We start from the raw sequence: 13,814 nt of genomic DNA, 5'->3' as shown, positions 1-13,814 counted from the left end.
TTCAGAGAGGACCTACTGCATTCAGACAGGACCTACTGCATTCAGAGAGGACCTACTGCATTCAGAGAGGACCTACTGCATTCAGACAGGACCTACTGCATTCAGAGAGGACCTACTGCATTCAGACAGGACCTACTGCATTCAGACAGGACCTACTGCATTCAGACAGGACCTACTGCATTCAGACAGGACCTACTGAATTCAGACAGGACCTACTGCATTCAGACAGGACCTACTGCATTCAGACAGGACCTACTGATCAGACAGGACCTACTGCATTCGGACAGGACCTACTGCATTCAGACAGGACCTACTGCATTCAGACAGGACCTACTGCATTCAGACAGGACCTACTGCATTCAGAGAGGACCTACTGCATTCAGACAGGACCTACTGCATTCAGACAGGACTGCATTCAGACAGGACCTACTGCATTCAGACAGGACCTACTGCATTCAGAGAGGACCTACTGCATTCAGACAGGACCTACTGCATTCAGACAGGACCTACTGCATTCAGACAGGACCTACTGAATTCAGACAGGACCTACTGCATTCAGACAGGACCTACTGCATTCAGACAGGACCTACTGCATTCAGACAGGACCTACTGCAGCGGGAGGGAGAACGAGGGGGGGGGGGGTTGATGTAGATTCGTTCACGCCGGCCATTTTGATTTATCACGTGACCATGGGGCACTTGGCTGTGAGCTCGTTTCCCTCTGTAAAAGGTGCTACACTGGGTGTTATATGGAAGGCGGTGTGAACTCAGGTGAATAAAACATTGTGCAGCACTTAAGGCCAGTGCAGCACCAGTCGAATACGCCAACTGATGAGTCTCAATCAGCGATTGAAAATAAGAGTCACATTCATGGGCAGGCACTGGTGGAGGTGGACATCCCATTTCATGACGTAGATATGTGCCAACTGGTCAATTTATTTTCAATTAATACTTTTGTCAATATTACCACCAGCATTGGTGTGTTTCATCACAGTACAGTCATGTAGTTTACAGATGATTAAACACAGTTACGCAGTGGCCCGCCTCTTTACGCTGTCATGGTCAGTTGAAAATCTGGCCTATGCTTTTAACTAAACTAGCCTGTAGACATTCACAGTGCATGCAGGCTCCCTTGCCAGGAACAGTCTGTTCCGAACAGAGTAACTTTTAAAGAAGGAACAACATACAATCTGATAGTATTATATTGAAGGCCCCCCCAAAATATACTGTTATTGGGAGTAAACTTTCTCAAGTGAACTGTGAGTTTACCATTTTAAAATATACAGTCTTTACATTAGGAATTGGATGTGACAAACCAGCTTTTTACATGCCGTGTGTGTAATATTCTCAAATAAGCTTTCATCCTTGTACCTACACAATGTAACAGCTGGTTTGATAAACTAATTTGTATGTTCTCTCATTGTTGACATGGCCCCCCACCCCTGTTTTTTCTCCAGAGAGAAGGCTGATACCTACAAACCCAATGAGAGAGTTGACGCACTGACGCTGGAGGTTGGTATTTGGATGTATCAGAACGAGGGGGGAGGTAAACAAGATGGCGGCATCCGTATAGCAGCTGCATTAGTAGGAGCAGATATCAAGCTAAGAATTATGCATACAGTGACAACTTCGTGAGGAAAAACAAAGCCAGGAAGAGAACTCAAGCAAGTCTGCAGCATTTGAATATCCAAAAACAAAGGTACGCAATTACCATTACTGATTATATTAACCCCGCTATACAGTACAACCACCATCGGCTAACCCGCACAGCAGTTAGCCTGTCTCAGCTAGCCGCTGTTACCTACGGACTTTACAACATAAATGTTAGCTATTACGCTAGCTTGCTAGCTTACTTCAACTTCCAGTGTTGGGACCGGTTAAATTAATTTGTGGGGAGTAAGCGTAAGTACGATTGATTTTACAGAATATCGGCGGATGCTTTAAGTGTAGAGTATTGCCAATGTTGACTGTGAGGCTTGTTATCTCGTTTCATTGGTTACAATGGTTGTACGGGACTGGAAGAGTTAAACTAGCGTTTAAAAAGTCAAGGAAGCGTGCTTGCCTTCCAGTACTGCGAGTCCGATTAAGCTAACCGACCGCTAGTAACATTTTGTGGGCAAGTAGTGAAAATGTCTAGCTAGCTAGTCAAGTTTTTTATGACTTACCCTCTAAGAGCCTCTGAGTTTTGTGTAAACATAATTTAAGCCAGGTCCATGCTTATCCTACCGTAGTTGGATTCCTCATAATGCGATTACAATAATGTATTTGTATGCCAAGAAATTTGGTGTACTAAATCTCATTCCATTTGTTTATCGAGGACTGTCATCTCTATGAGCGATGCACCCTGTTCGCTAACCAAACTAGCCTTGATATTAGCTAGCAGGTTCTGCCCATAATGCTCCTGTGGAAATATCATAGTCAAGTGATGATAGCCCCAAGTAATTCTTTAGTAATTCACGGTTGTGTTGTCAGCCTGCTAAAACACCATTACGTGACGAGCAGTACATTTCCAGGACTACATTTTGTCGATGGTCAGTGCCTAAACCAGTGTCAGTCTTTTTAAAGTAATTTGTGATTACTTTACATCCAGCTTGCCTTGATTACAGACGACGTAGTTTGGTAGAACGTCAATTATCGTTAATGTTAACCGTTAAGTTACTGGTGACTAATGGACGATGAACAGTTTGCCATGATATTTGGGAAAGTAGTGCTGTTATGCGAGTGTACCTGCTACGAGTAGCTGTTGTTAGTAGGCTACATTTAATCTAGAACGTATTTGTTACTGTGCTGGCACAGTTTCCTGCGGTATCTAATTCATCTATAGATAGTTTAATATAAAGTTAACCTCAGTATTAGCCAGCTGTCGCTAGCCAGCTAATGTAGCTTGGAACATAACCGTTGATGTGATCCCCTACCGGCTATGGCATAGTTAACAGTATTATGTTTTTATTACAGGTATAATTGGAAGTGTCATTTACGGGATAGATCGGCGGATTCGGGTTTATTATAAAGAGGAATGAAATGCCCCGGCTCTGAAGTACCAAAGAGGAAGTTTATTTTTGTGTTGCACTTCTGTAGCCATGGTTTTGTAAGTGTATCGCCGTGGAGTCACTGATGCGCCTCTGATGTAGCAAAAACTGACTGCTTGCCAAGAATCTCGGAAAACCTGGGCTTTCTGACTAGTTTTGCACAGATTTGTGCAGGAGCAGTGGCGTAATCCTCAACAGGCTATCCCTTGCCCTCCAATGGAGTTGACCCAGCGAAGAATGGAGCTATATGTAAATTCACTCGAATGCCAGATCCTGGGTTTCTGCCACCTCTCAGTAAAGGTCTAAGTCAGCACCCAACAGAACTCGCGACAAACAACTTTCAGTAAACGAGAAAGGACTTTTGCTCTTTCCTATTAGTTTCTCCATCCCTCTGCACTGGGCGTCTAGGGAAGAGTCTGGTGCTTGTCCTTGATTTCTGCGAGAGGAGCAGGTGATGTGTTCCACGTCCAAACTCAGGCTCAGCAGACCCCCTCCCCGATGCCGCTAGTGTTTTTAAATTGAACTGTATTCCTGTTGCACCAGGATACACACACACACACACACACACACACACACACACAAACACACACTGTAGCAGGCCTATCCTAAGGGGCTTCCCCTTCAGCAGTAGCAGCAGAAGCGTAGCGTAGCGTTTGCGTGTCGATCGGACCCGGCGGTGACCAGCGATGAGCGCGGGCGACCTGCAGCACATGGACTACCTGGGGGAGAACGAGCTGATGGGCATGGACACGTTCATCCACCGCATCGACTCCACGGAGGTGATCTACCAGCCGCGGCGCAAGCGCGCCAAGCTCATCGGCAAGTACCTGATGGGGGACCTGCTGGGGGAGGGCTCCTACGGCAAGGTGAAGGAGATGCTGGACTCCGACACGCTGTGCCGACGCGCCGTCAAGATCCTCAAGAAGAAGAAGCTGCGCCGCATCCCCAATGGAGAGGCCAACGTCAAGAAGTGAGTGAGCGAGCGGCTCTGCGTTCACTTTCACTTTCATTTTCCCCTCCTGCTCCTCCTGCTCCCTGTTGCTCCCTGTCACGCCTGCAGCAGTGTGCACCCCTCTCACCCTCTTTCTGCTGCTGTCCCTGGTGGTCTGGCCATCCCTCCATCTTTACTCTCATACTGCTTTTACTCATGCCGTTTCCCTTCCTGTGTCCCTGTCTCTCTCTCTCCTTCCCTCCCTCCCGCAGGAACTCGTGTGTGTGTGTGTGTGTGTGTGTGTGTGTGTGTGTGTGTGTGTGTGTGTGTGTGTGTGTGTGTGTGTGTGTGTGTGTGTGTGTGTGTGTGTGTGTGTGTGTGTGTGTGTGTGTGTGTGTGTGTGTGTGTGTGTGTGTGTGTGTGTGTGTGTGTGTGTGTGTGTGTGTGTGTGTGTGTGTGTGTGTGTGAGCGAGCGTGTTACTGAAACTGACAGGCTGCTCAGCCCCTTTAGTCTTTTGGTTTCCCACCACGGTGCAGGAACTTCCGGATACAAGTTCACGTAGCCTGATGATTTTACTCATTGAATGCAATGTCATTTCTGAACATGACAAAGTAACGATACAGCACTGACACTAGAATCTTAAACCAGAGATATTTTAGGTGATGTTAAGATTCCCCCAAGGTTTAATCGACAGTTACATTTTGCTGCTCTAACACAATGGCTTTGAGGGAGCTGTACTTACTTGATAAATGAAAATACCAACATCACTGTTGATAAATTAAAGCTTATATTTCAGCTAACATTTTGATTGTGTTAATCCATGATATGACATGTTAACTCTGTAAGCTAAAGTTCCTTTCGCTATGTTCACTGTGAAAATAAAAAAAAGATGGCGCTTGTTGTTGCCTTCCACTGCGTTTGAGCCCCACCCCAGAGTCTCACAGGGGAGGAGGTGCTATGAGCCCCACCCCAGAGTCTCACAGGGGAGGAGGTGCTATGAGCCCCACCCCAGACTCTCACAGGGGAGGAGGTGCTATGAGCCCCACCCCAGACTCTCACAGGGGAGGAGGTGCTATGAGCCCCACCCCAGACTCTCACAGGGGAGGAGGTGCTATGAGCCCCACCCCAGACTCTCACAGGGGAGGAGGTGCTATGAGCCCCACCCCAGAGTCTCACAGGGGAGGAGGTGCTATGAGCCCCACCCCAGAGTCTCACAGGGGAGGAGGTGCTATGAGCCCCACCCCAGACTCTCACAGGGGAGGAGGCGCTATGAGCCCCACCCCAGAGCCCCACCCCAGTCTCTCACAGGGGAGGAGGTGCTATGAGCCCCACCCCAGAGTCTCACAGGGGAGGAGGTGCTATGAGCCCCACCCCAGAGTCTCACAGGGGAGGAGGTGCTGATGTCCAAACGCACATAGGTTCAGGTCGTCCTTAAACTGCACACTAGTTCCTGTTGTCTTTAAACAGAACAGTGTCCTTTCCTTTGGAGGTGTGATACCTACAGTATTGGGACATGTTCCTGTGCCATACATGGCCCTGGTTGGTCTTGTTGAAATGCATGCTTAAGGTAATGACTAGTAGTGCGTAGATGGCAGAGCAGGATTACCCAACCTGATCTTCTGAGTTCATACCCCATAGCATCACACCCATGTACTCACACACACACACACACACACACACACACCCTCTTGTACACTCTTAGGTTGTACTCACACACACACACACACACACACCCACTCCACTTTGCCTCATCCTCCCCTTTTCTAGAGCTGCCAGGGTTTTTTAATCACATGAAGCACTTAATTAATCACGGTGAGAGGGTGCTTGCCTGTGTGTGTGTGTGTGTGTGTGTGTGTGTGTGTGTGTGTGTGTGTGTGTGACTGTTTTCTGCCTCTTTCTGTATGATTATTGGGTTGAAGCTTGTAAGTAAGCATGTCAATATGTGAGGTGTTACTGTGTGCTTAAATATGAATTTTTGCCAGTTTGAATACTGCTAGTGTTTGTGTGTGTGTGTGTGTGTGTGTGTGTGGTGCGGTGCCTGGGGCTCAGGCTTTATATAGCTGAAAAAGGCCAAGCAAGAGTTGGCGATGACTCACGAGTTGCATGTCTGTTGTTCACGTGCGGCGTCTACAAGCAGAAGAAAACAGAACAAGTAAATGAAGAAAGTAAAAAAACTACCCCATTAAATGTCTTTGCATTTGTGGTCAAGTTTGGTATTGTGGGCCATCTTCCCTGAGGGTGCTTGTGTTGCTGACTTGAGTCATAGGTTGCCTCAGTGTGTGTGTGTGTTTGTGTGTGTGTGTGTGTGTGCGTGTACGTGAGACGGTATGGTGCATTACATCACACTTTTGAGCAGAGGAGAGTGTATGCCTTCACTGATATCTGTGTGTGTGTGAATAGTGCAGAGTCTGGTGGCTCATTTATGTAGTGCCCTGAGGTGGGGTTATCAGAGCCCTGTGTGTGTGTGTGTGTGTGTGTGTGTGTGTGTGTGTGTGTGTGTGGCAGTGCCTGGATCAGGTGTGTGTGTGTGTCTGAGAGAAACTGACAGTCAGGTTGTAAAGACTACCCAGTTAAGTTGGTATGGTATGATAAGCGGATCGCATTCATATGATTCATGGGTTTGTTCAATCTCCTTCAAACGTGACTTTTGCAAAACGTGACTGCCTTGAGAGAGAGAGAGAGAGAGAGAGAGAGAGAGAGAGAGAGAGAGAGAGAGAGAGAGAGAGAGAGAGAGAGAGAGAGAGAGAGAGAGAGAGAGAGAGAGAGAGAGAGAGAGAGAGAGAGAGAGAGAGAGAGAGAGAGAGAGAGAGAGAGAGAGAGAGAGAGAGAGAGAGAGAGAGAGAGAGAGAGAGAGAGAGAGAGAGAGAGAGAGAGAGAGAGAGAGAGAGAGAGAGAGAGAGAGAGAGAGAGAGCATTGTGGGTGTGTATGCTGGTGTTGTGGATGGCGGAGTAGTCAGTCTTAGTGATTTGCAGCGGTGCGTGGCATTGGCATTGACTTGTCCCTAAAACGGCCCGGAGTGGCACGCTGGACTGGGTACATGCTGGCAGGGAGTGTTGCGCAACGTCTCTTCTGTTTCCATGGCGCTGCCTCTGGAATTCCAGACATGACCCTCGGCAATGAGGAAGAGACAAGGGGTCACGATGGGGACAGCAGACTCATACACACACACACACACACACACACACACACCACAACCAGCCCGCACTGTAAGAGAGCAGCGGTATCTGTCGAGACAGCCCAGACAAATACAAACATTCAAAAACTAAAAACTACTGACTGTCACTACATAGCTAGACTAGTGAAAACTACTGACTGTCACTACATAGCTAGACTAGTGAAAACTACTGACTGTCACTACATAGGTAGTAGTGCTGTAGCGATGCGTCGATGATGTCGACGCATCGATTTCAAAATTACGTCGACGCCATATTTTTACGTTGATGGCGAAGCGTCAACGTGGTTGACCCAAACAGAAACAAACATTGCGCAAGGACTGAGAGAGCAGAAACCCAGGGAATTGCTTGGCGCAATTAGTTGATATTGGCGATCTAACGTAGTGAATCATGATACATACTATAAGCTGACCAACACCATGACTTAGCTCTCTGTGCCGTTTGTTCATGCTTAGTTGCCGTGTTCTGCAGCCGTAAGTTAACGTTAACTAAACTGACACACTAGTAGCTAGCTAACGTTAACTACTAGCAACCAAGCACGAACAAACTGCACGGAGAGCTATAGTTTGCTAGCACCACCGAAATGCGCAGAGCTCAAGCTACACAACACACTGAACAAACGTTAAATTAATGTAACCAACGTTACTTATTGTCCCCTTCACGAGAGACAATGGGGTGCGTTTCTATCTCCATTCTCAAACGCACCCTATTTTCTCGTATTTAACGTTTGTTAAGTGTGTTGTGTAGCTTGAGCTCTGCGCACTTCGGTGGTGCTAGCTAACTATCTTCTTAGCTCTCCGTGCGGTTTGTTCGTGCTTGGTTGCTAGTAGTTACGTTAGCTAGCTACTATAGCGGCAGCGGCTAGACAGCTGTGTCAGTTTGGTAAACGTTAACTTACGGCTGCAGAACACGCCAACCAAGCACCAACAAACGGCACAGAGAGCTAACTCATGCTGTGGTCATTTACGAGTCAAACACATAACATTAGACTAACGTTGGCCAGCTTGTAGTATGAATCATGATTCCCCACCACGTTAGATCGCCAATGTCAACTAATGCAGCCAAGCAATGTCCAGGACAGGGCTGAACATAAGGTGGTGCGCAGTGCTCATCAATGAATGAATGTTTTTATAAGCACTGAAAACATTTAAATTAATGAGCACCACATCCAAATGTGATAGGGCTCATTTGAGTACCAAACATTTTTACTGTGAACTCTAGATAAACATGAAATGCATTGTTGGACTTTTGCTGTGCAAAACGGTGCTCATTAAAGTATATTATTAAGATTTTTTGGGGTATTTATTTGAGATACATTATGGTTTTAATCGAGCAACAGAAAAATAATCGTTAGACTAATCGTCCAATTAGTCGTTAGATTAGTCGACTATTCGATAAAATAATCGCCAGATTAATCGTTTTGAAAATAATCGTTTACCCCCAGCCCTAATAGCTAGACTAGTGAAAACTACTGACTGTCACTACATAGCTAGACTAGTGAAAACTACTGACTGTCACTACATAGCTAGACTAGTGAAAACTACTGACTGTCACTACATAGCTAGACTAGTGAAAACTACTGACTGTCACTACTAGGGATGCATACCTAAACCCACGTTCAGGTTCAGGTCCTAATTCGAATCCAGAGGTTTAGGTTCAGGTCCGGACCTAATAAGTCCGGACCCGAACCCATGGCATATTTGAATTTATGAACTGTTTAAAGTATACTATTAATATAAATACATACAAAACATTTGGCTTCAAACTACAGCTTTTTTTTTTTTTTTTTTACTTCAAACTATGAACATTATATTAACTGTAAACAACAGTTTATAGTCTACTTAAATAAATATAAATAAGTACAAAAAACACACACACACACACACTACAGCTTCAAACTTATTTTGCAAAAATATGAGCATATTTGCCTTTGGAGTCAAAAATGTATTATTTTGTTTGTATTGTATTATTTATTTCATGAAATTTCACCATTTCTGATTTGTTTATACCTTTCTTTTCTATCTGTTTATAGTTAATCTTTTTACTTGAACACACTGAGTACGAGAAAATGTGCACTGCCCCTTTAAGAGACTAGGATACGTTTTGCTGTAATCTCCGTTTATTTGTCAGTCTGAGGTTGCTGATTTGCTGTTGACCTTCTCTCCTCTTTACGCAATTGTTGTGTTGCATTTGCTGCACGCCGCAATGTTTGAATCTTTTTGTGCAAAATACAGCCACACTTTTGATCGTTTACCTTTCGGTATTTTCTCTGTTAAAAGGTTTATGGCTAGTCTGTTTGTTCTTGTTCTGTGAAATGCTGCCTGCTCTTCATTGTCATAAGACTGTTGCTTTGAAAACACCAATGAGCGACACAGGACAAAGTTTATAGTGGGAGCTAGGGCAGTTGTAAATGTGCCCCACGAAATCTGCCTGGCAAAAAAAATACAAAATAATTCATACAGATCATACTAACACCACTAACGTTACTGCTAGTTAGCTATCGCTAGTTTTCTACTGTTTTGGAAGCAGCCCCTGTGTTTCATGTTGCAGCCTGAAATAATTCCTGTTTATAAGACAACATTTTTCATAAGTTTTCAAGATTTAGCTGCATGATTTGTTGCTGTTATTTATTTAAATCGGCTCAGGCACCGAAATCTGCGTGACATTTTGGTCCGGCCGGGTGCGTAACGGTAAAGGGATGTCTTTTTCCACCGCGAATTTCGCAATCTATGGAAGGTTTAAGATGGTCTAGAACGCAAAGGATATAGTATGTGAGTGCTATATTTTTTACAAGTCCAGTACCGAATCACTGGGGTTTCGGTTTTTCTGGACCTGAACCTAAACGTTTTTACAAGTCCAGAACCGGTCCGGCGTACCGGTACGCATCCCTAGTCACTACATAGCTAGACTAGTGAAAACTACTGACTGTCACTACATAGCTAGACTAGTGAAAACTACTGACTGTCACTACATAGCTAGACTAGTGAAAACCACTGACTGTCACTACATAGCTAGACTAGTGAAAACTACTGACTGTCACTACATAGCTAGACTAGTGAAAACCACTGACTGTCACTACATAGCTAGACTAGTGAAAACTACTGACTGTCACTACATAGCTAGACTAGTGAAAACTACTGACTGTCTCTACATAGCTAGACTAGTGAAAACTACTGACTGTCACTACATAGCTAGACTAGTGAAAACTACTGACTGTCACTACATAGCTAGACTAGTGAAAACTACTGACTGTCACTACATAGCTAGACTAGTGAAAACTACTGACTGTCACTACATAGCTAGACTAGTGAAAACCACTGACTGTCACTACATAGCTAGACTAGTGAAAACTACTGACTGTCACTACATAGCTAGACTAGTGCCCCTACACCAATGGCCTGAATTCTCTCCAGTCCACATCAGGCTGCCCAGACAAAGAATGCAACACCAACACAAGTGAAGATGAAGGTCTGTGTGTGTGTGTGTGTGTGTGTCTGTCTGTGTGTCTGTCTGTGTGTCTGTGTGTCTGTCTGTGTGTCTGTCTGTGTGTCTGTCTGTGTGTCTGTCTGTGTGTCTGTGTGTCTGTCTGTGTGTCTGTCTGTGTGTCTGTCTGTGTGTCTGTCTGTGTGTCTGTGTGTCTGTCTGTGTGTCTGTCTGTGTGTCTGTCTGTGTGTGTGTGTGTCTCTCTGTGTGTGTGTCTGTGTGTCTGTCTGTGTGTCTGTCTGTGTGTCTGTCGGTGTGTCTGTCTGTGTGTGTGTGTGTGTGTGTGTGTCTCTCTGTGTGTGTGTCTGTGTGTCTGTGTGTCTGTCTGTGTGTCTGTCTGTCTGTCTGTGTGTGCGCACTTTCACTGTGTCTCTGTGTGTGTAAAAGACGGACATGCATGCACATAATTCAGTCCAGCAGTCAGTGAAATGGACACTCAGAGATGTACACACAAGCACACACACACAGAACATGGCGCAGCAGCAGCCAGTGGAGTACACACACACACACATCCTCACAGATAAGGACAGACACGCTCTAACAGATGTAGCAGTAAGCATCAGCATCGCCCTTTCTATTCAGAAGCTATTTTTGGCCAACACAGAGACGCAGTCTGTTCTGCAGTCTGTACAGAAGACCACAAAACGCTGACTTCTCTCTCTCACACTCTCTCTCTCTTGCTCTCTCACTCGCTCTCTCTCCCCGTTTGTCATATTTCCCTGTACTCTTTTCTCTTCTCTCTCTCATCGTTTACGTCCAGCAGAGGACCAGCAACACCAGGCGGAACCAGACTACTGTTCAGAAATGAGTTCATTTAGATCTCTCTTCCACATATGAACATACACACACACTTACACTGTGGAACACTAGCTAGCACAACACTTGCATCTCACTCTCATCCCTAGCACAACATCTACATCTTACACTCAGACGCTAGCACACCATCCACATCTTACACTCAGACGCTAGCACACCATCCACATCTCACACTTAGATGCTAACACAACATCCACATCTCACACTCAGATGCTAACACAACATCCACATCTCACACTCAGATGCTAACACAACATCCACATCTCACACTCAGATGCTAACACAACATCCACATCTCACACTCAGATGCTAACACAACATCCACATCTCACACTCAGATGCTAACACAACATCCACATCTCACACTCAGACGCTAACACAACATCCACATCTCACACTCAGACGCTAACACAACATCCACATCTGACACTCAGATGCTAACACAACATCCACATCTCACACTCAGACGCTAACACAACATCCACATCTGACACTCAGATGCTAACACAACATCCACATCTCACACTCAGATGCTAAGACAACATCCACATCTTTCAGACGTGAACTTGAGACGGCTAATAACAGTGATATTTGATGTGTGTGTTTCTTTTCAATCCTTTGTGTGGAGCCGTTGGCAGCATTGGGTCTGTAGAGTGCAGGACCCTTTCACAGGGCATGGGAGAGAAGACAGGGATGGAGGGGAGGAGAGGAGAGGAGAGGAGAGGAGAGGAGAGGGGATGGAGGAGAGGAGAGGAGATGGAGGAGAGGAGAGGGGATGGAGGAGAGGAGAGGGGATGGAGGAGAGGAGAGGACCCTTGGAGAGAAGAGGACCCTTGGAGAGAAGACAGGGGCTGACGCGAGGAGAGGAGGCAGGCTTTTAGCTAGGCATGCGTCCGTGCGTCTTTTGGACGCACTGTTCTAAAATAATAAGAAATTGGACGCAGTACTTTTAGGCAGACGCCCTACAAACGCCTTAAGTTTTTCGTCCCTTTTTTCACTCAGTCAAATTTTTTTTAAACGTGTTCACAATAACTCTCAACATTGTTCAAACGCTAATGAGCGTAATCACGTTGTAACACGTAAAACAACAGTTTACCGCTATTAGGGGTGGCGAGCCCCATGCAGCTCTTTGCCGGCTGACGTGTGGCTCGGCTCCAGCGCGAGTGCTGCTCACTGACTTTTCTCTTGGTGTACAGAATTTTCATATTGTAAAATAAACATCTAAAATGCATATTTTGCACGAAATACAGACAAAAAGCTGTCCGATTTGAATGGGGTATTTATTCATGTATATTGTGTCATCACGCGATCTAGAGAGATGTCTTCAAGTAACGTTAATGTTCCAAACATGAAACATTCTAATGTGTGCACCCAGTCGCAGAGAGTTACTAGTAGCCAGACTAGCAGTAGCTACTAAAAGAATGCCATGGATCCAGCAAAGCGTAAAGCTAAACGAAAATATGAAGATAAACACCGCACGTTCTTGCCTGAATGGAAGGAATTGTCGCATTTTAAAGCCTCAAACTTGGAGCGCCTGACAGCGCCTTCTCTCCACACACAATGCTAACATAGCCCAGGAGTTCCTAAAGGCACAGAGCTGTGCAAGCACAAGGTACATACTTTGAATTGAAACGTCAGTCAGAGAAACAGACTCGGCTTTTTTTTTAATGTACGAAGTACTCTGAAACGGTCACGTTGGCATCGTATCATTTGTCATGGAATATTGCTCGAGCAAAAAAAGTCATATAGTGAGGGAGTTTGAAAATTGAACAGAGGATATCTGACATTAACTATAATTAGCACCTATCTCAGCAGATGTCTTCAATATGTTTATTTTTGTGCCATATTTTAAATCTACATTTGTTAATTTCTCTTCCTAAAACCCACTAGAGGACACTATTTAAAAGGTTATTTTCAAAAAAAGGGAGGCAACTGCTGTGATTAGGCTCTTCTCCAGGCACAGTCTGTTTCTCTGCTTTGTTTTGATCACAGTCATTGCATAGAAGGAGTCCTCACATAAATATGTGGAGGCAAAGGGTATAGCTGCTCCTAAGCTTTCTCTCCCAGGTCAGGGTGCTCCTGCTTCACACATATCCAAAACAAAATCTCAGCGGATGTCTTCAATATGTTTATACCATATAATAAATCTAAATTTGTAAATTTATCTTCCTTAAACCCACTAGAGGACACTATTTAAAAGGTTATTTTCAAAAAAAAGCTTATGGGGGAGCATGCCCCCAGACCCCCCTAGTTTTGCTGGGTCACCGGGGCTTCGCCGTGTTAGGTTCAATTACAAAATGGACCCCCACTCAAAAAATCCTAGCTAAAAGCCTGAGAGGAGGGGATGGAAGAGATAAGGGGAGGGTAGGGGATGTCCTCCC

The 13,814-nt window shown here is 45.2% G+C and overlaps 1 protein-coding gene across 1 annotated transcript in view; it reads left to right on the top strand.

Annotated features, from left to right (window-relative positions):
• Positions 1–1,560: 1,560 nt before the first annotated feature.
• Positions 1,561–13,814, top strand: part of stk11 (serine/threonine kinase 11) — a 30,923-nt gene continuing 18,669 nt past the window's right edge. The window contains exons 1-2 of the mRNA XM_080858836.1: positions 1,561–1,698; positions 2,955–3,998. Coding sequence (XP_080714962.1) covers positions 3,715–3,998 — 284 coding nt within the window. The 5' untranslated portion in view covers positions 1,561–1,698; positions 2,955–3,714. The remainder of the gene's footprint in view (positions 1,699–2,954; positions 3,999–13,814) is intronic.

The sequence above is a fragment of the Sprattus sprattus genome, assembly GCF_963457725.1.
Source record: "Sprattus sprattus genome assembly, chromosome: 20".
Classification (NCBI taxonomy): Eukaryota; Metazoa; Chordata; class Actinopteri; order Clupeiformes; family Clupeidae; genus Sprattus; species Sprattus sprattus.
This window is presented reverse-complemented; position numbering and strand designations above follow the sequence as displayed.